General features: G+C 47.2%; 1 protein-coding gene across 8 annotated transcripts in view; it reads right to left on the bottom strand.

Moving 5' to 3' along the window:
- myo1b (myosin IB) overlaps positions 1–25,696 on the bottom strand; it is a 46,901-nt gene that overhangs the window by 5,465 nt on the left and 15,740 nt on the right. For 3 of the 8 annotated variants that reach the window (XM_040200835.2, XM_078091231.1, XM_078091228.1), the window contains exons 4-24: positions 18,383–18,477; positions 15,761–15,865; positions 14,501–14,547; positions 13,575–13,638; positions 12,702–12,800; positions 11,844–11,947; positions 9,937–10,084; positions 9,203–9,321; positions 8,775–8,861; positions 8,560–8,625; positions 6,368–6,472; positions 4,993–5,055; positions 4,671–4,871; positions 4,288–4,514; positions 3,936–4,136; positions 2,986–3,079; positions 1,777–1,926; positions 1,613–1,681; positions 1,413–1,499; positions 910–996; positions 147–233 (exon numbers count right to left, since the gene is read on the bottom strand). In XM_040200835.2, coding sequence (XP_040056769.1) covers positions 147–233; positions 910–996; positions 1,413–1,499; positions 1,613–1,681; positions 1,777–1,926; positions 2,986–3,079; positions 3,936–4,136; positions 4,288–4,514; positions 4,671–4,871; positions 4,993–5,055; positions 6,368–6,472; positions 8,560–8,625; positions 8,775–8,861; positions 9,203–9,321; positions 9,937–10,084; positions 11,844–11,947; positions 12,702–12,800; positions 13,575–13,638; positions 14,501–14,547; positions 15,761–15,865; positions 18,383–18,477 — 2,305 coding nt within the window. The remainder of the gene's footprint in view (positions 1–146; positions 234–909; positions 997–1,412; positions 1,500–1,612; positions 1,682–1,776; positions 1,927–2,985; positions 3,080–3,935; positions 4,137–4,287; positions 4,515–4,670; positions 4,872–4,992; positions 5,056–6,367; positions 6,473–8,559; positions 8,626–8,774; positions 8,862–9,202; positions 9,322–9,936; positions 10,085–11,843; positions 11,948–12,701; positions 12,801–13,574; positions 13,639–14,500; positions 14,548–15,760; positions 15,866–18,382; positions 18,478–25,696) is intronic. The other 5 variants (XM_078091229.1, XM_078091232.1, XM_040200836.2 and 2 more) reach the window with 3 other exon arrangements.

The raw sequence follows: 25,696 nt of genomic DNA, 5'->3' as shown, positions 1-25,696 counted from the left end.
GAAATGAAATGCTTGGAATGGGTCGAGCAGAGCGACGAGCACGTTTTGTCTGGATGGTGGAGGAGGGGTGGGTGGGGGGGGGGTGAGGAGGGCTTCGATGGAGGCGGCAAGTCACGGCAAAACAAGTCAGCAGGCTTCCCAAATACCTTGGTGCCCTGCCAGCCGGCCCAAATGACCGACACGGCATGTTTATTCCTCGCCTCCTCCTTCAGCTGACGGAGCTCTCTGCGGGCCTGAAGAAGAGCGGCGGAAGTTTGCCGGGGGAGGAGGGGAGTTAATTTTAGTGACATCAAAACTTACTGGTCCCACAGGTAAGGTGTGAAAAAAGAAAAAAAGATAGATGTTGGGATGATGGGAAGAGACGGGACAGCAGTCTCGACTACTATCGGGTTAAAGAAGCTGCCGACCAACAAGAACAAAGTTTGCTTGCGACTCGGAATAATTAACAATATTTACAAGGGCTCAGTATGGAGTCATCAGGAGTTTGAGAGATCATAAATTCTTCACATAATAAACCAATGGTATGACAAAGGACAACGGTTACGTTAATTCTGATAAGATGTTATACATGCAGAGTACAAAGTCTGCACACTGACATTGAATACACAATAATTAACGATATTTACAATTGCTCAGCGTGGAGCACGTTGTTAGACCATGAATTAAGTTTCGTAGAAATCTAGCTCTGCATTTTAGCAACGCCAGGATAATCCTACTTATACGAGCAAAAAACAACAACAATAGGGCACTACAAGCAGGCCGATGGGTGAGGGAGGGACCGTATGGAGGTACATTCAGAGCCACTGACACTCCGTCAGGCTGTTTTCTCAGTGGGAGCAGGACGGGACATCGGGAACAGGGAGGACGAGACAGCCGGGACAGAGACACACTACAGCTGGGAGGAAATACCTTGGTTCCCTGCCAGAACGCCCAAATTACTGTCACAGCGTGTTTATTCTGCGCCTCTTGTTTTAGACGCCTCAGCTCCATCCGAGCCTGGTGGGACGTGGTGGGCGTTAGGTAGGACAGGTTGAGGAGGTGAGAGGAATAGAAATAGAAAAAAGAAAGGAAAGCGAAAGAGGAGTGGGAGGTGATGTGGGGGGAAGAGAGAGAAAGAGAAGTGGCAGTTGTGTGATCAGCAAACTAAGCCGGGCCAAAAGGGAAACAGCAGCAATAACATCCAGGACAGCTTTGTTAAAGAACAGCTTTTTTTCCTCCAATACTGTTGTGCAATTAGGCAGGAACGCTGCGCAGGACAAAAAAAAAAAAAAAAGTGTTCAAGGCAAAAGTGTGGAGACTTCAAGAGCAGCTTTTTTTTTTTACCACCTTCATGAACAAAAAAAAGAAAAGAAAGAAAAGCCTTCATCAAACCCCGGCCGACTAAATCCTTCTGCACTTTAGCGCCGCAGTACCTGGGTGCCGTGCCAGAAGGCCGCGATGGTGGTCACCGCCTCTTCACATCTCTTCTGATATTTCAGCTCTCTCAGGAGCTTGCGGGCCTGGGGAAATACAACAAGCAAACATTGCCTTTGCTTTCTTCTCACAATCTTTGCTTGGCTTCCGGCCGCATTTTGTTCTCACACAGAGAGAATTGGCGGGACGGCGTGCGCACCTGCCATCCTCTGGTGTAGGACTGCACCACAGTGGTGGCGCTCTTGATCTTCTGGTATTTCTTTTCTTGCTGTGAGGAGGAGGAGGAGGGAGAAGTTAGGACCTCTGACCGCTCAGGGTCAATTTGGCCCCGTGCATGATTTCGGCATTGCCCTTTGCCCTCACCGCGTATCGGCGGTACCACGCTGACACCACTATCTGACTCTTCTTCAGCAGCAGGAAGTGGGAGCGGCACTTATGGCCGCGGTAGATCTTCTGAATGAGAGTGGCCAGGTCTTGCAGGCACTGCCTCCTCCTCTCCTCCAAGGAGAAGAGCTGTAGGGAAGAGGTGCAAAGTACATGCATGAGGCCAGAAGAAAACACTTTATCTATACAGTGTAAAGTCCATTCGGCGGCTATCAACATCAGAGGTAGTTTAGGCAGGTACAGGTGTACCTAGGTGTCCTTCGGACCTCTGGAATGAGGTCATAGTTCTAAGGAAAAAAAGATATATAAATAAATAAATAAATAAAAGGAAACTTAAAAACCTAACTTCCTCTGTGGGATCAATAGAAATTTTTTTTTTGTCAAATACTGATTAGGTGGTTTGAAGTACAAAGTGCTAGGAGGGACGAGGTAGAGGGGCTCAGGGCAACAAAGAAGATTGACTTATCTACTTTAGCAACGCAGAGATTTCATTGCTCTGCAGTCAGCTAATGCAATCGTCACATCACTGCTTTGCACACGTGTTGGAAAACAGCATTTGTCGTTGCCGAACTACCTGGCTGTCAATGTAAGAGGATGTTATATAAAAGGCAAGGTAGAATCAAAAATGTACCCCGAGAACATCACTATTAATGCCACATCTTGTTCCATGTTTTAGAATACACGCATACCCCGACCATAATTCAAATGGAGGTGTGGCTGTCGGATTAACAGCCTGAAAACATGGATTAAACTACATCAAGCGATTTCACAGCTGCAGATGTACGAGGCAGATAAGGGGATCGGATAGAAAGTCAATTGTTCGAGAAAAAAAAAAGAAAAATCTCTCCAAATGATATGTTATTGCAAGCTTTGTTGGTCCGTTCAAAGGCCGGAGGCCTGAGCTGACGAGGAGCCTGCAACCGCCTTGCAGAGACGCTCACTTCCCATGTTGGATGGGAGGGCTAAGTGAGACCATGTGTTTGGGTTTTTTCTGGTGGTTTCATGCTAATTGCCGCAGTGGGGGCTCTGAGCGCAGATCCCTCTGCTTCACAAACATCTTACTGTGAGAAAACAGGGCAGCTGTAGTCATTAGACATTCAGGGCCCGATCGACCTGAGGACGCATAACGTTTAAAACTGGCTACAAAACACACTCAAGGGCTGCAGGGCTGCTCTGAATGCGTCCTACCGTTCTTGGGTTCCGGATGAAGATCTTGGAGCGGCCGTAGGAGAAATCGTCGGCTGGGACCTGTAGGTCGGCCATCAGTACCTCCACCCCTTCCCTACGGGGAGCCAGAAGGGTCAGATCGGTCACAAAAAGCATACTTGACACTTCCAGAGGCCGTGAACATTGTGTAGAAGTAGTTGAAAGACTTTTTACACAAGAAGAAAACAGCACTGGGGAATTAAGAGTTTGACAAACAGAGAGAAAGAGAGAATGATTAAAGGAGAAAGAAACAATTCCAGAAAAACATGTGCTAAAAGCACTGAGGGAGGGCGGAAGAACAAGGCACTGACGTGTGGTACAGCAGATAGGAATCAGCGCTTTTACCCGCACAGACGAGCGAACAAGAAAGTCTGGCTGATTTAGAACAGAGGAGACAGATAAAAGGCCGAAATGTCTCAACATGTTGTGGTGCAGAGAGGGAATGTTCGCTTGCTGCTCGACAACTGGAGCTGTATGAGGCAGCACTGTGGCTAGTTCCTGAAAAGACACCACGCAGAGCTGCATACCTGAAACTGTATGAATGTATTCTACTACTTAGATATACTGTGAGTCAGTGTGCAGAGAAAACCGTAGTCAAGTTTGGCCAGTTTACCCTCCCCCCTTACTGCTTAGAACCTGTATTAATCCAGGAAAAGCTATCCGGACTCATTTTCCAGCAATAACTCGTTTCACATCCACACAGCCGAGCGCTCAAACTGCGCTCCATTAGCGGCGGTCACAGTCCCTCCGCTGGGAGCGGTCTGATGGGACAGCGCCTACGGTTAAAGATACCGACGAGCCTCGCTCGGTTTCCACGCTCTCATTTTCTCAGAGAGAGAAACCCGTCGGAGGGATTTGCGCCGGGGACCTTCCAGAGACTGGAGCCCCTTTCTCTCCGCTTCCCAGCTTCGAAATAGGCGCCCCAGCGTTACCTGGCGGGTCCCTTCCAGTGGGGCCAGGTCCGCTTGCAGAGCATTTTGTAGCGCTCCAGGCACGGCTCGTAGGCCTGGCGGAAGGCGTAGCCCGCCCGCCTCACGCGGACGTTCTCCATCAGGCCGAGGTAGCGCACCTGGTGGCAGACCAGAGTGTCGGTGAAGATGTGGGAGGCCTTCTTGTCATTGGGCTTGATGCACCTGGAGAAGCAAAGAGAGGGAGAGGTTGTTCAACCCGAGGCTACACTGATTATTGAGCGAAGTTATTCGAAGCAGCAGTTTCGATACGGTAAATCTCTCACGCAAACAGCATTTTTTACAAGCGGGTTGATAACGGCAGGGATGACTTTACCGGATGTAATTTGGGTTCTTGGTTTGCAGGTTCCTCATCAGCGTCCCCACTGATGCCTTGAACTGGAATCCAGCCGTCGGGGGTCTCTTCAGGTTGACTTTGGCCGGGTTGCCCTCGGGGAACAGCTGCTTGATGAGGCTGTGTTTGGCCTTGTACATGGCCTGGGACATGTCCCGGTATAGCAGGTCGTTGTTCTTGTCCACGAAGCCCTCGGCCCGGTACAGCACCTTGGCGTGAGCGGGGCAGAACAGAAGAGGGTTTTTTTTATGTCGAGTAGGTAACCGTCTGATCAGATGCATCACATTACTGCCTGCATCTCCATAGGGTATTCTGGAGTCCCTTTATGACACTGCATCGCCCTACATCAGAACCCCTGGATGTACCTTGCCCGCGTAGTGCTGGATGCGGAAGCAGTTGTGCGGCAGGCTGTGATCCGTGAGGAACTTGGAATTCTTGCTTTGGCGACTCTCAAAGTGCTTGTGCCCGGCGCAGATGGTGTTCAGCTTGTCCAGGAAGGTCTCGTCGGTGACCGTCCCCGGCCGCAGGCACTCCTCGTCCAGCATGGCCAGGATGCCGTTTTGGTGCTGCAAACAGCAAAGTGGGCTGCGTTTAATACTCACAAGGCACATTGTTCCTCGCCGCTGGTCTCTGGCTGTTCGCTTGAAGAACTCAACTGGTTCCTTGGTAGCCGGGAGAGTGACTTACATTCTCAATGAGGTCGCAGATAATGGCGTTGTTGAAGTATTCAATGTTGGTCCACTCGATGCCCTGCAACAAAAAAAAAAGAAAATCTTGAGCTCCTTGAGGTTCTCAGAATCCAACTCAAAAGCGAGTCAGATACCTGAAGGACAATCGGCCACTCAGCGCTGCGATCACAGCGGCAACAACGAGCTCATCATAAAGACCCGACAGTGCAACATTTGTGAAAGCTTTGTGCGCGCCCCCGGCAGCGACTCGCCATTTACGACATCTTCTCTGGTTGAACATCATCGAGGCAATTTACAATCATACAATTTACCATTTCGTGCCCTCTATCCCGCAGGGGAGAAGGAAACGCTTTCAATTGAGAAAAATGGAAGTAACCTCAGGAAGAGCAAACAACGAGGGATTATTTCTCCCGTCTTGCAACAGATGTGTGCAAAGAATGAAAAGAACATTTATAACATACGGCAAATGATTCATTTAATGTTAACATATTCCAAAAGGATGAATCGTTGGATATTAAGCACCAATGGAAATTAAATCTTTTAAACCATATGTTTTACATTGTTAGAAACTGAGGCTACACTCAGTCTAGGGGCATTAATATCTCCAGCACTTATGGGGCATTTGGAACTAATGAGAACAAATGTCCCGGAAACTCTGAATGGACTAACCCCCTTCAAGATTACATTCATCATTTCTCATTTAAGCCTTCTTTGATAATTAACTTCAGGGCAGTTCTTAAAAAAACATCACATGAGTGTGTTGGTTCATCCATCTTCACAGCCATATTTGTCCTTGCAGGATTGTTACGTTCGCCAGGCCTTCTCCTCTGCCCGGTCTCATCGGCTTCAGTTGGAACGCATACGGGGCGGGGCTTAAACCGAATTAAACGTCCTGATTGGTGGGCCTCCTTCCTTCCTCAGGCCCGGTGCTATTTTCCCATGCAATGCGCTGGACAGCGGCCAGGAGGGGGACTATCCTCGGTGGTGGCGTTACTGGGGAGGGGGTGTGGGGGTCACCACTGCAGCGCACACACACACACACACACACACACACACACACACACACACACACACACAGCTCTGAAAACAAACAGAGCTTAAAGGCCCACATCGGCCAGTGTTTACCCTCGCTGGAGTGAGGGATCACTTCCGTCCTTGCAAAGGGGGAGACGGGAGAGAATGAAACCATGAGTGTGATGGACGACGGAGACGGGGTAAAGGACACTACTGAAGTAGAAAGTCCTTTAGGTCACAGGCAGGATTACAGAGCAGGCCCAAACAGCAGAGGACGGTCCACAGACGCAACCAGTTTAGGGTTCTGCTGTGGGGCGGATGAACTGTGGATTATGTCTGCGTGCGCGCCACCACCGTACCTCCCTGACGTACTCCTCCTGCTCCTCACGCAGAGTCAGCTCGATGAAGATCTGCTGCAGCTTCTCGTTGCAGTAGTTGATGATGAACTGCTCAAAGCTGTTGTCCTGTGGGAGCAGCGGCGGGAGAAAAAAAACACCAATCAGTCCCAGCCTTTGTCGACATGAGGCGTCCTGGCGGGTTCTGTTCACTCGTTGCTCAGTGAAAGAGCTCCTTTTGTTTGTTTTTAATCCCGCAAAAATGCTAAAGTGGAACTTTTCAATATCCGTTACATTTCCCAACCTATTAAATCGGATAGCACACTTCTTGTTTCTAATGCTTCATTTTTCCTATACCTCAAATCTTTGACTTCATTCTTCCCTCTCGGCAAACATTCATAAGCATGCTAAAATCTCTGCCAGCTTTTGCCGTTTCCATCAATGTCCCGCAGGGTTTCATCAAAGCGGATGGTGGTACCGACGCATACTGATAAGGAGAGCTTAGAGGATGTTTTAGACATTTGCATGACCAAAGAAAGTTCCTTGAATTATAGGTTTAACGTAAAAACGAGTCGGCCTTAAAATCACATCCACACTGAATGCAATCAAAACCTGCCAACGCACTTCTGACTGTTTGAACTAGCTATTTTATACCGTTTGAAGTTACATCCAAATAAGATTGATCTTTTATGAGCTTTGAGGACAGACCAAGTAGTATAAAAGCAGTACATCCAATTTTATCATAAGAATAAACTTGAATTAACGTCATCTTGCAGCTCCCTCACTCTCCTTCGTCCCTTTAACATCCATCACTTAAAAAACACGTGATCAATCTTGACAGCGAACAACTGTTAACAACAGATCGAGCCGGTGCACCTTATGACGATAAAACACTTTCAGATCAACTTCCTGTAAATTGTCCCCGACTTCATTAAACATTGACGAGTCCTTCTCAATTATTATAGACGTCAATTATGACCATTGAGTGGAAAGTCATGCTTGTTGGCAGACAGCCCTATTATGCGCTGGTTAGGTTAACATTCATTTGCTAGGGACGCAGCGGCGGTGGTTAAGAGGTTTAGTCTCGGAGCTCGCAGGGAAAGACGCAGCAGGGTTTCTCAGCGACCAGGAAACAGAAATGTTAAATCTTAAGACTTTGTTTCCTTTTACGGAGAAACCTGAAGGTCGTCTTCACCCTTAAACACACACACACACACACACACACACACACCGAAACACACAATGACATGTCTATACCCAAGTGGCAGCAGATACCAGACTGAAATGGGACAAATATTTCAGCAGAAGCTGGGCTGTAGAAGGAGGGGGGGGGTAAAATAGTTATACAGTAGCACCAACTACCTGCAAGTTACTCTAAACTTGCAGGGGGGGGGGGGGGGCGGGGGCACATCTCCCAGTTCCTTTTATGAATGCAGTGTTCATTGCATGGCCCCTGGATTACGCCGCATATAACCGGACTGGCAACGGAGTCCCACGGCACAATGGAAATGGGGGCCAAGGCTTCACTTTGAGTCGTTTCAGTCATGTGTCTGTGCTGCATACCGGGTGGGGGGGTCTCTCTAATGGAGGAGCTGAATTAAGTGGTTTAGATCACAGCATGCACACAGGCACAGCAAACCGGCTGGTGCAGGTGTTACTTACGCAATCCTGGGGACCCAGACGCAACACGACAGTGAGAGGGAAGGGATGACTTGAGAGTGAGTGGGGTGAACAGGCAGGGATATGAAGGAGACATGAACATATGGGTGTGGGGGGGGGGGAGGGGGGCACTTAATGCATCGAGCAAATGGGCAAAAACATTTATCCTTTAGCCTTGTGTCGGCATGCACATGCGTCCCTATGTGAGTAACTTTACGGAACCATACAATCCTATTACTGTGTCCCGTTGGGGACGGTCTATGTGATGCGTTTTAGCCGCGTTCCTGAATATTGCTTTTATTTCCTGCTGTGAAAGGCTGATTTTAGTGTCGAAGTCACCTTGTCACAATAAATGACTTCACCTGCGGGAGCAATAAAGCTGCACTAATATGACGTGAGGGTGGTTTTAACAGCCCTCAGCTCTTATTGATAAGCTCCTCGCAGGCACCAAAGCTCGCACGCAAACAGCCCGGGGCAGAATCCTTTTCATTTTCCTTTTCAAACGTAATAAAATGTCCGGGTGGCTTAGAGAGAGTTTGATCTGCCTTTTGTCTCACCTCGAAAATCTCAAAGCCATAGATGTCGAGCACACCCATGACCTTGTGGCGAGCTTTAGTTTGTGCCTGCAGGGAAACAATATGGTCAATATCAGAAACACACTATGAGGGTGGTGTCAGTTACACGGAGTTTGAAATATTCAGAAAGACAAAAAGAACTATCTGATCAGGAGAGATAAAGTAGAAAAAACAACAAGGTTTTCTTTTAAACTTACTTTAATGCTTTCATTGATCCTGGTAACTAGCCAGCTAAACAGACGACTGTAGAGATTCTTGGCGAGGGCATCTCGGGCGTAGTACGCCTGAAGGAAGGCACAAGACAAACAAAAACGCATGAATTCCTACAAACACATCACGTCTGACACATCCGCGCCATGTGAGAATTCAGAGTGAAGTCAGCCTCTTACATGTGACCTACATTTCAGTTTCCAGGCAGAATGAGACTCATCTATAATGGAGAGGTTTTCATGTTGCATTGACATGGATGAGAGTTGGCAGTCGCACGAGCAAGTCAGGGGGAAGAAATGCCCCTTCATCCTTTAATGCCATATCTGTGTGTGTGTGTGTGTGTGTGTGTGTGTGTGTGTGTGTGTGTGTCAGATACATAACTAGTGCAGTCCAGGTTCATACGGTTCCCTTTTACCTGGGCCACATTTAGCGTCGTGGACACTTTCTCTTGCTTCGCCTCTACCGTGCGGTAGCTGAACGCTCTTTCCAGCACAGACTGTTCAATACCAAGCAGCTCGCACATCTCCTTCAAATCTTTGAAAGAAAAAAGAAACATAGGGATAATAAATAAGACAGAATAGTGTGTGTGTGTGTGTATATTATATGCTTTACCGTTACTTTATAGGAGTTGTTAGCGCCTTGTGACGATATGCTATGTCAATATCAGCATCACAAAGTCAGTACAGCTCTGATGCCAATAATAAAGCTTGTGGAGATGTGTAACTTTAAATGGGAGAACATGGATGCGTGCAACAGGAACACATGAAGTCATTCATGGGACAAAAAGGAGCAGTTAGAGGAATCCTGCCACTGTCATGGAGTGACACATGTAAATGAGTTATTTGACTAGGAGAACAGCTGTGGAAACGATGACACAAACAGCTTGTCCCACGCAAATTATACAAATACGTAATAGGTGAGGGACGACTCGGGAAGAGATCAGAGCGGCCAACAGGGGGCAGCGGCTCGACAGCAGGCCGGTCAAAAAGGTCTGAATGTGAATAATCGCCACAATAAATAAATTAATCCATCCAACATCTGATTACACACAAACACCCAGAAAGCTTTAGTTCTTCACAACCGCATCGTGCTGCCGTGAAATGAGTTGTACTGATAGGATCAGAGATGTTTGTCGTCCGTCAAACCAACCGTTCTTGTCTTTGATGCGACTCTCGTCGGTGCCGTTGCTGCGCGACTCCGGCTTGAACTCGATGTTGCCGAGCTTCAGCACGGCAGCCACCAGCTGCAGCACCGACTGCACTTCGTCCTCCATGAAGCCCACAATCTGCATGGCATTCTGGAAGGAAAAGAAGGAAAGTCAGCTGATGTTCCTTAATGAGGCTTAATCAACATGTACACTTTTGTTGCAAAGGGAGAACGAAGCCTTAAATGCATTGTGATGACGAGCGCTGTAAAGCTCACGCATTGTTAAATGCTGCCTGCAAGCCGGAATCGCCATTTGAGGAATTTGAATAGTCAAATATAAAAATAAAAAAATAAAAAGCTGCCAATGTTTCTTTTAAAAAGTCTTTTCTGACTACGGTCTCTATTTCTAGAGACTCCAGGCCAAGGGTCCATTTCAGTTCATATTATTCATGGGTGTCAAGAAAAGAGGAGACAAGCATAACTCATAAAACGTATCTTTCCATTAAAAACTGCAAATTACTCCATTCCAAATGTAATGTCTCGAAACCGAATCCCAGACCGTTACACAAGTGCCAAATATGAAACAACTTCTCAAACAAAGCTTACAAAATAGATCAAGTGCTTCATGAATCTTGTGTGATGTGGTCAGTGGGGGAAAAGCACCAAGCACATACTTAGTTAAATAAGAGCAGCAATGCCGCAGTGTAGAGATTTTGTTACTAGTAAAGTGATGCAGTCAAAGTGTTCAGTAAACTTAAAAGGTGTTTAAAAGTATCCGCTTCTATTGTTACTTAAATGATCAAAAGTAAAAGCACACATTAAACAGAATGACATTCTTCAAAAAAACCCATTATATTCAGTCTATCATAAGTTTGTTGGAAGTATTTTGAATCGTTCGACGTATTTCTCTTGAAGGACGAAACATAGTAGCTTTCCACCACTGGCCGTGGTACTTATCGTGTGTTAAAATCTAACTCTGTTCCATTTAGTTTAAACTAAAGTTTAAACTAAAGTTTAAACTAAAATGAAAATGGGAGGAAAGTGGGGCCATCGTTGGCCAGAACCATTGTTTAGTGGGAATGTCCCCTTGTGTTTCCGGTGGTGAAGGGCTGCTGCACGGGGAATACTGGGAGGACTCCACGTGAGAGGGGATGAGAAGCAGGATGTGAAATGCGAGGAAACGAGTGGAGCAGAACGGGACCGAACGGCCTGCAAAGGGCCTTCCACAGAAGCCGAGGGGAGCGGGCTGGAGCGCGACCGCAAACAATGGAGCGCAGTAGAAGAACTCTCAGACACAACATCCCGCGAGGATGACAAGTAGAGGCAATGTGCATGCGGGCGGGATGGCAAATATTTAAACATTTAAAGCGAAGCAGCCGCCGAGTGCTTTGTGGGGTTCTCCCTCCCCACCAAACAAATTCTGCAGTTACAGGTTAAAGCTGTGTCATTTATTTAAATGCCTCTCGTTTAATTATTGTTTTAGCTTAATCAATGTAGAACTAGTAGCTCATGTTTCAGTTTAATCAATGAAGAACCAGTAGCTCATGTTTTAGTTCACTTTCAGGTTCCGCTCAAAGTTCACCTGGTTTTGCAAAGCGTGGGAGGCGGGTACGTTGGAGCGTTTTCACAATCCAGAAGATGTACTTTCATAACCCACGGGCAGACTGATAATGTGTTTGATGCTGGAGATAAGGAGAAATCCCCCTATGTTAAGGATTTAGATTATCTCGGCATGGTGCAAAAGGAAAGTCGGCCCTGCAAGAGCCCGTTTGGAAAACTAATCAGGATTTATTTTGTGAGTGAGATCCTTTCTACCGGCAGGTATTTAGGCCAGTTCTTCAAATGTTTTCTGGGAGAATCTGAACAAGGCGTCCCGGAAACACCATGAAATATGAATATGTACCACTCACTTTGACTGTCCTGAAGTTGGCCGCGTCATCCAGCCCGATGACCGCAGCGGAGTCCAAGCTCAGGTAGTTGTACTTGCTGAAGTCCCGATCCAACTTCAGCTTCTCTGTGACACACAACACGCTGGTCAACCTTCACTCATTTACAGCTGGTTGGTTGATCAAGAGTTTCATTTGCATCAAATGAAGATTACACAAATATAGGTTTTTCTAGAAAGAGATTCATGTTTTGTAATAACTATTAAGATGCTTTCTTGTATAGAAGGTCCATGAAAAATGCATCACTTGAAAAGGTGTAAAATGTGACACCCAAGTCCCGCTTGAGCGTTTCTCCATACACACTGACTGCTGTGAACACCTCTGTAGAAGATCAAATGGCGTTCTGAAAAGTCCCACTCAGCTGTAGCAAATAACTCTATTCCTCTGCTGGGCGCTCGTGTCGGGTTTCATTAGTGGCTGCGTTAACTACAGCTGAATCGGGGCCCTCTGATGTGCCAACGAGCGTTATTTTTTTCTACGGCGTGCCGGACGTAAAACAATGCTCTCTGTCTGCGGAAAAGCAAACAGAGGGAACAGGTTTCACGGCCGGCCTTTGTTCTCTGCACCGTTTGTTGGGACAGGAAGATCGGACCATTAATGCCTCGGCCCGGTGTTGTGTGCAGCTGCAATCCTGCTGGAAAATATGTATGCAAGATTCCACCATTTTGTTTTCAGGTGACCGCCACCACCCCCTCCCCGGTGCAGTTTGGGATTATAAACAGAGTGCATTTAAGTATTTCGAACAATCATTTGATCCAGCAGCCCTTTAATCGTCGAGTTACGTTTGGCCCCCCGTCTAAACGCGCACTTTCCAGGACTTACTGAGTGTGTCGTCGGAGGCTCCGGACAAGAGCTGATAAAAGACGTGGAAGTTCCTCTCTCCACGCGGCTGCTTCACCACGCGGGACTTCTCCAGCAGATCTGCGAGAGTGCAGGAAAAACAAAAAGGAAAAAAATGACACGCGATGACAAAATGTTATTTCCCAAACAATAGTCCCCACGGGGGAACCGTGGCTATGGTGATCCACTGAGCAGTCCTGGAATCGTGACAAAAAGGGGCCGACCTGCTGAAGGAAGTCCTAAGGATGTCCAACAACTGCGTGGAGCTAAGAAGGCTTCCTGGTTGAGAACTACTGTACGGATATCAAAGTTGCAAAGTAACCGAGCTATTTCTATTTGTCTGCGTGTACACAAACACCCACACCCACACAAAGGAAGGAAGATTACCACACACAAACATCAGCCCTTTCTCCCAGGCTGCCGATGAAGCGCAGCATCCCCTGATTAAAAGGGGACCAGACATCTGCTCACTGCGTTAGGCTCAGTGTGATCAAATTAAAGACCCAACAGCAGAGCTCTGCATCTGAGGCTACTTGAGACCCTCTTCACTGGCTGGATAATCTCATCCAATTTGTCTAGTTAAGAGCATTGTATTATAGGAGGAATAAAGGAGTTTACATGAAACTGACCGAAAAGAAAAAAGTCTGGCATTTTAGAAGCAGTCGTTGAGGTTGAGGGTGCCGAGAGGACAGAAGGGCCACTATAAAATCAATCAATAGTTTGGGTTGAAGTGGACGTCCCGCTCAGGGAGAGATTGGTTTCATTGAAGCTTTCATACCTCTGAAGCTTTTGTATAAAACTCGACTGTACCCAAAAGTTTTATTCCAAGGGCGTGGCCACGTCATCCCTACTCACAGTTGCTGATGACTCCACCCAGAGGATCTCCTTTGAAGTCAAACTCAATGTCCATGTACTTTCCCTGTGGATGAGAGCGCAACGTTTAGAACAAGACCTGAAGTGAAATGGAATACGCACTATGCACAGAGAGCTCGGTCCAACAACGGTGTCCTGGGTGTTCACCCCCCCATCCCGTTGCAATAATAGCAGCAGGCCCGATCTCCGGCCGATTTCAATAAGCCCGCTGCACTCAGCAAAATGCAGAGGCGGTTGGATTCATGAGTCTCTGGTAATCTGATGGAGCTCCGGTGAGCATCTAGCGGTGAGACCCAAGGTAAAGGACGTGGGTCATAATCCTTTATAATGCTTAACCCAGTTTGCATGAACCGTTGCATGCAGGACAACGACAGTTAGCCTGCTAGCATCGACTGGCCGGTATAACACGTTTTCTTTCAAATCGCACTCTGCAGCTGACAAGCAGCTGTGTGTGTGTTAGCAGGTTACTGAGGCAGTAGGTGGCCTGTTTTCACATGATATGGAAAACCCCATCAGAACATACGTGGGGACGCGATCCCCTCCACAGCACTTTCCTCTGCGTATCTGATGTGCTGCTTTGTAAGTCGCGCCGACATGAGTCACTGGAGGACGCGCGTCAGCCTGCGGGCCTTTTCTTAAACCATCAAGCTACAAAGGCTGTTGTGTCTAGACGGCCCCACCGGTTGAAGCTCTTTGCTAGACGTTCAATTTGGTGAACGACAGACTGACGCAAGCAGACAAAAGGGAAATTCACTGTGTACGAAAGTAAGAAATTAAGAGGAACCGACAGACAAAAGTATGGAATTGGTATTCACGTAGTGGCGGATGATGCAGTGATAGAACCATCAAAGTTGTGCATAGCACTCTGCAAATGAGGCACTATTCAAGACATATACTCAGATACTTACAAATCTGGAAGAGTTGTCATTCCTCACGGTTTTGGCATTTCCAAAAGCTGAAAAGCATAATGGGTTAGCGATGAAAACATTGCAGACAATGCAGCATTTATGCATAATCCATATACAACAATATCCAAATAATATCCAAACCAAAGCTCGTTTACGATGCAAAATAGTAAAATAAGATATCGATGATCCTCAACATTGTGCCTCCCTCTCGCTAGCGGTCACTGGATATGGAAGTGGTTTCTGCAGATGAAGCCCCATAATTGGCATGGATTAGGCAAAGCACGCGGCTTTCCAGGCATAGGAGTGGCTGAACTTTGCCTTTGCACCGTATTCAAATCAAGTCTTCAATGTGTGCCTCTGCTTATGAACAAACAACAACAAACAGGATGTTGTTCACAGGAAATCCCAAAAGAAAAATCGCCAGAATCGCAAACATGTGTGCACGAACACGCCTCATATTATGAGCACAAATGAGCCTTCCACCACTGTATTTTTCATTCCACAGCCCTCTCAATTTGCTTCCGGTCACATTTCTACATTAAACGCCATTAATGTGTCATGCATCACGGCGCTATTAGCGTGTCAGCGTGATTGCCGACAAACGGCTGATTAACGTGCGGATTCCGTGTCAGGTCGACAACCAATGAAACCCGAGGAGAGCAAAGCAGAGAGGCGCACAGAGCGAGCGCGACACGTTTGTTTGTTGCGCGATGGCGGCGCTTTCCTCTCCCTTTACTCCAGCGTGGCGGGGGGTTGGGGGAGGGGTGGGGGGGGGGGGGGGGAGAAGGGGGGTGGCAATTAGGTTTGTGGGAGCTAAACTCTTGCAGATGTGCAGGTTTTTCGGCAGCGACTCAACTCGGGTAGATAGCGCCATCATCATTCGTGGGCGTTTCCTGTCCACTGCCCCCAATTAAAAGTACAGCTGTTTCTGTGCCGGCACTGAGCTGCGAGATTCAGACACGCTAGTGACTCTCTGTGTGTGTGTGTGTGTGTGTGTGTGTGTGTGTGTGTGTGTGAGAGAGAGGTGAAGATTAAGAGATTGTGTTTGTATTTACACAACCTCTAAAGCTTACTTGTCTGTGACATTACAATTACAATGTTCATGTGTGTCGCCATCTACGAGCCAAAAGTAAAAAGGTTCTGCAGTTGTGTGACTGGATGCGCCCGTTGGCTGACGGTCGGGGGTTTTGCAGGGACGGGGGCGTCGGAGGAGCCCGGCCCCCCTTTGGATTGGCTCGAGTGTGAATGGAGCTCACTCACCCTCCAGCACGGGATTGGACTGCAGCAGCTGTTCCTTGACCTTGTTCACCTCCTGGCCCTTCCCGCACACCGCTGCCACGTATGACATCACCAGCTTACTGGCCTCTGGAACACACGCAAGCAACACATATTAGGTCACAGCCTTCACTAGACATGACAGGAGCAAACAAGAGAGCCATCTCACTATTCCCTTTGAAATTCCCCTTACCTCGCCCCTCCCCCCGACACCCATCAGACTAGGGTGTGGGTCATTGGCCTCGGGTGCAGAGCAGAGGAGGAGGCCGAATAGTGGAGACCCGACTGTGACCATTATTGCATCAGGTTATCATCATTCAAGTGACTGATTTCGCTGTATAAAGAGTGGGCGAGCTGAAGAAACGGGACTCTATCCGGGTCGCCGGAGTTGATCCCCGCTCATCCACTTCTTGTGTAAGGGCTGAAGCTGATCTGAAAGACTCTTGTGAGTGCACCATGTTCCCAAAAACAATCTGGACGGGAAAAAAAAGCACGACAAGGGCTCAGAAGGCCTCTTGTGGTGCTCTGAGACGAGGCCCGCCGCCTGGTAGGATGACTGCTGGCATCGGGACCACCCGGCCGGCCCAGTGAGAGGACAGCGACCTAGAATGGCTGATGTGTGCCAAGCAGGGATGGAAAAGAGCCGACTGGTAGCCGCTTGTAAACACTGCTGATGAGCCTGGCATGAAGCACGCTAGTACATTTTGCCACGGTTTGGGAAGGTGTGCAAAAAAAAAAAAAAAAAAAAAAAAAGCGTGGCGATCAAGAGCCCCCCCACTCTGCTAGGTAGTAGTTCATCTTTTGTTGCTCCTATCTGTCAGGAAAGAAAAACAAAACTTCCCCAGTCACCTCTCGCAGGGGAGAAACAACAATGTTATGTCTCCGGCACGCCGTCGCCGGCATCTGATAACGATGTCCGTCACAGCTCCGCGCGCGTACGGGAGCCACAGCGAAACAGGCATAAAAGTCAATGACCCACATCGATGGGGTATGCGCGTTTTTGATGGCCTTATTCTGCTACAAAGCTCCAAGGCCGATGTGATTACTGGAATCCAAATTTATCTCCTAGACTTGGCAGAACGGCTTGTTGGAGGTGGGGGGGGGTTTAAACATCCACGAGAGCTCGAGAGAACACAAATAAAGGCTAGCGCAAAACACGATCTGTCATGCTTTACCGTGCTTTCCCCTTTTATTGTTCATCACCGCATTACCCGACTGGAATGACCATTGCTGTTGTGTGTGTGACCGACAGCGCGTCCTGTTAGCTGTCGTTTGTGTGGCTCGGGGGTCGCTAATGTCTGCTGCCAAAGTGCTACAGGGACAGTTGTGTTGTTAAACATCTGCTCCAGAGATCAATGGGCGAGTAGATCGAATGCCATCGACACTATGAAAACAGTGCGTGCGCCACATTGTAAAATGTTGTGCCCAAAGAAACGCGAAAGAAAAAGTGTGACAACAAGAGCAAGGGTCCAATCTTGAAATCCTCAGTGTCAATGCACGTCTGTGACGTCTCTGCTTTTCAGGAATGTAGTTCAGCAACACATTCCAACTCAAAATGTATTTTACCTGAACCCGGTCTCTGCCACGCAGACGCAGAAATGCCATTCCTCTTGGCTTTCTGCATGGAATGCGGCACTGCTTTCGACCTCAACATGACCACACGATTATGATACGGACTCGATAGAGGACTGAGGACGTGGACACGGCGTCCTCAGATATCACACCGTTCCAGTTTGTCAGACATGTGAGCAAATCAGAAAAAACATCCGTGAGCTGCTGGTCTTCTTTGATTTGTCTACATCTATCATTTAACAGCCTGTCCGTATAAAAAAGCTCTCCAGAGCGGTATGCACTTCTCATGTGCCAACCTGAGATTCATGTGTGCCAACGTGAGAAACTCGCTTCAAGGCTGCTTTAAAAAATTAGAGATAAAAAAAAAGGCACATCTGACAAAATCTGCCCTGTGGCTTTATTCCTAACAGCCCTTACAGCTGCCTTTACAAATAGAGTTTGACTACGCCTACAACAACGGTTTGTTCAGCACTTCAAACGAAGGCCGACGGGACGAGAAGGCACGACGGTACATTTAACTCTCCTGGGATCTATTAGCCAAGATTCTCTTCTCCTAAATCATAATTAAAGTCTTTGCTTGTGCAGTGCTAGTTTGGATCCCCCAGAATAAATGAAAATTACCATTCTGTGATTATTCCTGATTGAAGATGCAGGAGCAGACAAAAAGGGAACTTTAACCCGACAGCAGCCGCAACGGCTAATAAGTAACAATAGTCAACGTGGCCGATCAGGACGGGCGCCGCGATTGCACCAGACGTGGCTCAGATGGCAGCGCGACGACAGAGCCCACTTCTCCGCGCCACAATTAAATGCTGTGTTAGTTCCGTCGCCCTCGGTTTGCGCTGGCCTTCGAGGCTGATCTAAATTCACCTGCCATCGGGGAAACGCTAGTGACTCTGGCCCGCGGTAGGGCTTCATTTTAAAACCGCGGAACGAGGGCGACGGCGGACCACGCGGTGCGCTGCCCGACCTGGAGAATTACGTTTCGCGCTCGGGTGCACGGACGTTGGGATTAAAAAGCATCTCGCCACGTACCGGTTTTCCCGGCCCCACTCTCCCCTGTGATGAGGATGCACTGGTCCTTGTCCTGGTCCCTCAAGGAGCGGTAGGCCTCATCTGCCAGAGCATAGCTGGAAGACAAAAAGGGCACAAAGTCACAGGCTTTCATAGTACAAGTACAGGCCCTCAGCTTAGCGAAACATCCTTACTGTCAAAGCACCGGATATTTCAGGAGAGATGCTGGGGTGGACCAAGTTCAGAGTAAATAATACAGTAGTGCGCCAAGCCGCATGGCGTCCATCCTAATCAACGGCGTGCGGCTTTGTGGGAAATTAGGTCGCATCTGTAGAACAGACACAGGGCTGCAGATTTATTTAGCGCCTCTCGCTGGTTCACATTTGTGATTTGGCTTTGAACATTGACCGTTTCCTGCTCCTTTCGTCCAACACGAATGATGCTGGAGCTCCTGAATCCAAATGCAAAACAAACTAGTGACAAGCTTAAAAAAAATACATATTTAAAATTTGTCTCCTCCGGTGACAGTTAAACAATTAGTTTATATAACCTTGGGAATCCTTATGCTGCTATAAAAACATAAAACTAATCTGCTTTGTGGCCTGGCAGGTGTATGATTAGTTCAATCACTCTCGGTAAAATAACCCTTGGTGTATTGAATGAAAAAAGTAGAGTGCCTATTATAAAGTAAAGCCTATTGTCATTTATTCCAGGAGAGTGATACAATGGGAAAGTGGGACAGATTATTGCAGTTACACCCCCACTGTATTCTGGAACAATGTGTGATTTGTTCTCTTTATGCAGACAGTCCCCTATGATGGTTGGAGAGGAGGGTGTGGATGGTTGGAGGGCCGGATCGCAAGTAAAGATGTTTTTTTTTCTCCATGTGTAGCACAGTGATCTTTAATTTCATTGTGATACACCCAGATTTACAACTTCCTTTTGGGAGGCGAACAGATCCTCTCCTCCAGGCCACAAGCCTACAAATTATCTCACTTTGTCTCCTGCACAACCCTCCACCTACACTTGAAAAATTTGAGTTAATTTGAGACGGGGTGAGGATGAGTGTTGCCCTTGAGTGCCCTTGAGCAAGACGATGACTACCAATTTGCTCCACAAATGTAAAGGGCATTTTAACAACCGGCGCTCAGTTAAGTAACGCTAGTCCTTCTTGCACTTTTTTTAGGTAACCTACTACATCTCTGGGCTGGGGGGACTGCAAGTATCTTCAAGTAAATGTAAAATCCCAAGTGACTGGAGCTGACCACCAAAGTAATTTTGGATATGATCAATTAGTCTCATGTATATCTCATTTGTGACCTGAGTGCAGGCCTCTGACCATCTCTGCAGAGCGATTGTGTCTGAACACAAGTCAAAGCTAGTGCCCTTAGAACCGTCACCCAAGTAATCTCCCGACTTCAATATCAAGCCAGATCCACATTCTTAAATCTCCTGTGTTACATTAAGTACGGGATAAATACAGCTCAAGGTAATTCAGGCAGAATGCACCCAAATAGTCTCTTGCGAGAATCCAATTCCTTACCTGGGGCCTGGGGGGCAATCCAAGCCTCCCAGGTCTGAGTACCATTAAATCAGGTATTTACATGCAAGTGCTAGACATGAAAGCAGGAAGGAATGTCTGACATTTACAAATGCTGACAGGGGTTTAATAAAGCACCAACACTGGGTTGTACCTGGGTCTGAAATGGGATGTTGAATTCTGACCATGGTTCACTGTGGTTGGATTTACTTGTAGAGGCAAAGCTCTTTTGCACAAAGACATGGAAAAATACTATTCTAATTCGGGCTACGGCAACTAAATGAATTAGTCGAGTCAGTGCGGTTAAAAGCCCAACTTGGAGCGTGTAATCACACACTGAACGAACACGGACCTCCACTTTAAAAAGCGGCTGATTGCTAGTAAGAAGCCATGACAGCGAGGTTGCCCAGAGATGGACATCCAGATGAATGCATTCCAGGCCACAGTAAAAAAAATAAAAGAAAGCCAAAGCTCAAGCGGTCTAATGGAGCTTTGGGTTCCGCACCATCACACACACACACACACACACACACACACACACACACACACACACACACACACACACACACACACACACACACACACACACACACACACACACACACACACACACACACACACACACACACACACACACACACACACACACACACACACACACACACACACACACAATTTGGGACCAGAGCCCATGCTGCCCGGCAACCAGTCCGCTCCCTCTTCAACGCCCAGAGTGGACCGTCCACCGACGGACCCTCGGACAAAAAGGAGGCAGGTCAAAGTAACGCCCTTTGAGTAGAGCTGCAGCAGAGAGTTAATAGGCTTGTGAAATTACTCAAAAAGGGGATTTTGTTTTGTTTTAACTGGAGATGCTAGGATGCACTATTTTTACACCCACACAATCCGTAATCACAGCCCGGCGCTCTGCTGTGCACCGGGGTTGTGTGGACGAGACTTGCCACAGGACATTACGTCACTGTTGAAAAGGGCAGCACAGCGCAGCAGATGTCTGCTTTGTGAAAACACTCCTTTTGCCTGACCTCACCCCGACAATGAGCGAATCGCCACGCAATTATGCCGGCCCCAGAGGACGCCAGTGGGAGGGGAGGGGAGTGTACCAGGGGAAGGTGAGGGGGTGTAAAAAAAAAAAAAGGAGTGGGAGGATATGAATATGATTTGAATATGAATGGCCACCACATAATGACAGTATGAACAGAAGCCGTGAGAAGCGATGGGCCACGCCCAAAATTCTGCATGTACAAATCATATAAAATGCTTGAATTTTGAAAATAAAAAAAAAGATTCCAAGCCAAAGTGGACCTTTAAAACGACACTAATCTGTACGTTTAGTCTATGAATGTTCATCCCTGCGGCAGCAACATTGTGCTATCATTAGGACCTTGAAAGCCATAGGAATAGCTTCTGGCTGTACCACTTCACAAACATGGAAGTCCAAAAGAGGACGAAGCTCCGAGGTCACCATCAAAGGCAGAGGAAGCAGTGAGTGAGGCCCTGAAATCCCAAAGGCCCCCTGATCAGTGTACGTGTATTCGGGGGTGGTGGTGGTGGTGGGGTTGTTAGGCTGGGAAGAGGGCCTTGGACCATAAGTGCTACTTGGCACCCCCCCCGCCTCCCCCTTCACATCTGCCTGCAGGCTGTAATTTGGACATGCACGTGGCAGCGGTGAACCTCACTGGCATGAGGTAACCCGTAGAAAATAGCCGAGTCAGTGCTTTTTACTACAAACCCCTGGTAACTGGTGGAGGGGAAATGCTCCTGCAGTGTGGCCTGGATCTACAGAGGGTGGAGCACTCTGAGGGCAGAGTCTGCACTCTTAAAAGTAGTCACTTATAGATGCTAATGAAGCTGTAATATACGGACTGGAGTCCAGCAACTGGGAAATGACAGGACAATTGCAAATAATAAGGTCATGCGGGACATTTTTAAAAAAGTACAACTTTGTTCATTTCTCCAGCCCTGAGATGGGTAAACCTGTTCAGTACTTTGATGATAGACCCAGGGGTATGTGGGGGCGAGGGAGGGATGTGGACTCCGCGTGATCTGGCTCCTCCAGAAGCCACAGGAAATCCGGCCGGCTCTGTTGGAGCTGCCAAGAAAGCAACACTTTCCTGACGCTTTATGACCAGGTGGAAGAGTGCAAACACACACACACACACACACACACACACACACGTTCAGTTAGACGGACATGCTGGTGCGGTCCGGACAGATGTGACCCATCTGCGTGTGTTACAACAAAGTGTTGCTATATAACGGGTGGCAAGGAAAGGTAAAAAGGTAGCGAATACCTCTAACTCTCTAAATTAGACGCTGCAGCCAAAGATCTCTAATTTAGTCAACCCTCGCTCAGGGTTGCCGGAGACGCCTGCTAAATTACTCATTGATACGCACCCAACTATACATCAAACTTCGAGGGGGTCCAGGGCTTTAATTTACTTTTCTGCACAGCAATTTAGCGTCCCGCAGCAGGGGAATCCACTGATTCAAGTTGTTTGTCTGATCCTTGGAAAAGCAGGAAATAAGCATGCTGAGCAAGAACGCAAGATGTCCTCAAAGTAATCCTGAAACAAAAACTCCCCCGAGCCTCTTTTAGGGGGTTTTAGGGAATCAGCATGGAGCATATTAATCAAATGAATAGAATTAAGATCCTCACATGATTTCCAATCGTTAGTTAAAAGCTGCTTAAAGCCCGTCTGAGACATGACAGCTCAACAATGACAAATGAAAGGCCATGTGCCTTTGGCCCGGAGATAGAGAGAAACACATTTAAGGAAAGAAAGTATCATAGCCACATGTGCACAGCCACAGACAGGACGATGGAAACAGAGGAGCAACATGTCTTTTTATAGCTCAGAAAGCACCAGCTCTCTCAGGTCAGAGGACTTCCTCTCGGTGTCTCAGCCCTCAACTGTGACACTTCAGGCTCCTGGAGGCCTTGTAAAGTACAAACACAGGAGTTCTACTGACGTACACAGACTGTCCATGAAACAAACTACTGGACTGGACTGATCAACACATGTTTATTTAACACATTATGCATGGATATTTAATTGATTACTTCTCTGAAAAGTGAATGCCGTATTATCTACTATACCATTTGATTGGTTTTGGAAAAAGAAAAACTAACACAGTGTAATCTATTTAACCTTTATTTAACCAGGTAAAAGTCCCATTGAGATCGAGATCTCATTTTCAAGGGCGACCTGGCCAAGAAGGCAGCAGCACACGTCGTTAAAAAACAGCCATAAAATACATGTACATGACATGTTAAAAACAAAACACAAAGAAAAAATGGTCAAAAGCAGAGGCACCGTTCAATAGATTGTTGTTATCTGTCCATTTGGAGACGTCTGAAAACATTAAAAGATACAAGTTGAGACCATTTCAGTTCAGCCTGGAGATTGTACCATGTTGATGGGGCGGCAAAACTGAATGCTTTTTTCCCCCCCAATTCAGTCCGCACTCGTGGAATATACAAGCAGTAAATATCACTGGACCTTAAAGCGTAGCGGAGTGAACATAGATAAGACGGAACCATTCCGAGGAGAGCCTTCTAGATCAAGGACAACCAGTGAGTTTCTCTGAGTGCTCAGAGATGGCCACCCAGACGTCATATAAAGCTGACTGTGATGTGTGAGTGAAAAACCTCAGTGCACTGTGATATACAGTGTCCAGAGCCGCTAGGCTTTGGGACGAAGCACATATGTACAGCACATCTCCATAGTCAACTAAAGGTAAAAAAGTTGACGAGACAAGCAGTTTCTCAAAGAGAAACACAAGCGATTTCTGTAAAAGAAGCCAAGCCTTAGTCTTATTACCAGGTTTCTATGAGCTCTAGAGGCATGGCAACAACCGCTGCACAGTGTGCAGGTGTACGTGTGCGCAAGGTCTGCATCAGAGAAACGGCTATATACGCTTTATTCAGTAAAAGATCACCTGGCTCCTCTTCAAAGACAAAAAAGCCTCCGGGGTGACCATGTGACCCACTGACCCCCTCAGACAACAGACAACATTGTGGGTCCGACTGACGGCACCACGGTGGTGGCTGACAACTGGTCCCACTCTGCACCGGGAACTCAGGAGGCCACCGACCAGGACGTTTTGGTAAAAGAAAAGGGAATAAAGTTGTTGTTGTTGTTTTTCCCGTACAGAGCACTGTCCCCTAAGACACATTATGCCAGCGTTGACGGGTCACCGACCTAAATCGTTAATAATAATTGATCATTTTCCCTTGATTGACCAACTTTTTAGAAAACAAATTGTCCAAGATCCACTGCAAAAATCTCGCTTGGCAGTGGACACTTCCGGACCCGAGCTTAACCCCGCTGCGATGACTTCCATTAGCACTCCCCCTGTGTAATGTCAGCCCGACCCTTTGGACTCATGCTCCGGTCCTTTGGGAGGGCTTGGACAAATTGTTACATCCAAATGAATCCTCAATCCGCGCAAATAACTTCTAAATCAGTTCGACAGCTTGTTTGATTTTATGTGACCAGTCACATGCTGCCCAACCATCACTGCACGCCAGCTGCAGCTGTCCTCCATCAAAGCTGCTGTCCCTACGTTGTACACCACACTTCAAATGTGGCTCTGGAAGATGCACACCACGCCTAAAATTCAGTCGCAGTTTGACCCAAAAGGTCTCTAACATAAATGATAGATTTTATTTTGTTGAGAAAATAGTTTTCTACCATCTTCTAAGTAATGAAAAATATCTGTGCTCCTTTCAAAATTGTATTGTCCCGTATAGAAGGTCCTATGGTGGATCAGTACAGCAAACAGCAGAGAGTCTTCTATTCTCTTCATCTATTTACCTCCATTTCGGTAAACTCTCACGTGTGGTTATGCAAGCCGTGTACACAGATAGGCCGATACTCATTGTCCTGGCTGTGAATAGAGAGCGCTGACAATGGTTTTGGGACAGTCACACAAAAGAGTCCTGTGCTCACAGAACCAATAAATGACACCGCAGCCAATGTGTAATCAGTATTCTGTGAACCAGTCAGCAGGTGGGTGCTTTATCTTTGGAGTTACTTCATAACCGCTCACTATTTATGATTACCACTAGGTTAAGTAATAAGCGCTAGTATTGGCTGCCAGACAGATCCTGGTTAACACGGCTTGATGAAGTCAACACCACTAGTGGTGTGAATAATAAAAGCATCGGGGGCCGATGGCAACTACAAGTCAATTCTAGCCATCCTACTGACGGGTTCCTAATCATGGGAAAGCATTAAGTTGAGTTTCTTCTGTAGTAATAATCCAATGAGGCTCCATAACTGCCATTTGGAAACGGGTTTGTGTAAAGAAAGATCCTGAGGGCAGTTTATAATGTAGCACTGGGTTGCGAATGGTTAAATCGGCCACTTCAATACATTTGCATTGTATTCCTGGCTTGAAGAAGTGGGTGGACAAAAGAACACACACACACACACACACACACACACACACACACACACACACACACCTTTTCCCCAATCATATCTCTCAAGTTTCGCCCCCACTCACCATTACGCCAACACACAGGCTGCAGAGAACTCGCACTGCCCACCTGAGTCAAAACGCAATTTCACCGAGTGCCTACTTAAATCTACCTACGCTCAGGTCCTGTGCCTTACATAACACCAAATCAGTGTGTGCGTGGAGTTACCAGATAACTATCTCTGGATAAAATAACAAGAAGACTGCAATGATTGCAAGAGACAAACGGTTTTACTGAGGCTCGTAGCTTTTATTTGACGGTAAGAAACAGCGATATCAGACAGGACTTTCTT

The sequence above is a fragment of the Gasterosteus aculeatus genome, chromosome 16 (assembly GCF_964276395.1).
Source record: "Gasterosteus aculeatus chromosome 16, fGasAcu3.hap1.1, whole genome shotgun sequence".
Lineage (NCBI taxonomy): Eukaryota > Metazoa > Chordata > Actinopteri > Perciformes > Gasterosteidae > Gasterosteus > Gasterosteus aculeatus.
The sequence above is the reverse complement of the archived record's forward strand: the minus strand, read 5'-3'. Positions and strand labels throughout refer to the sequence as shown.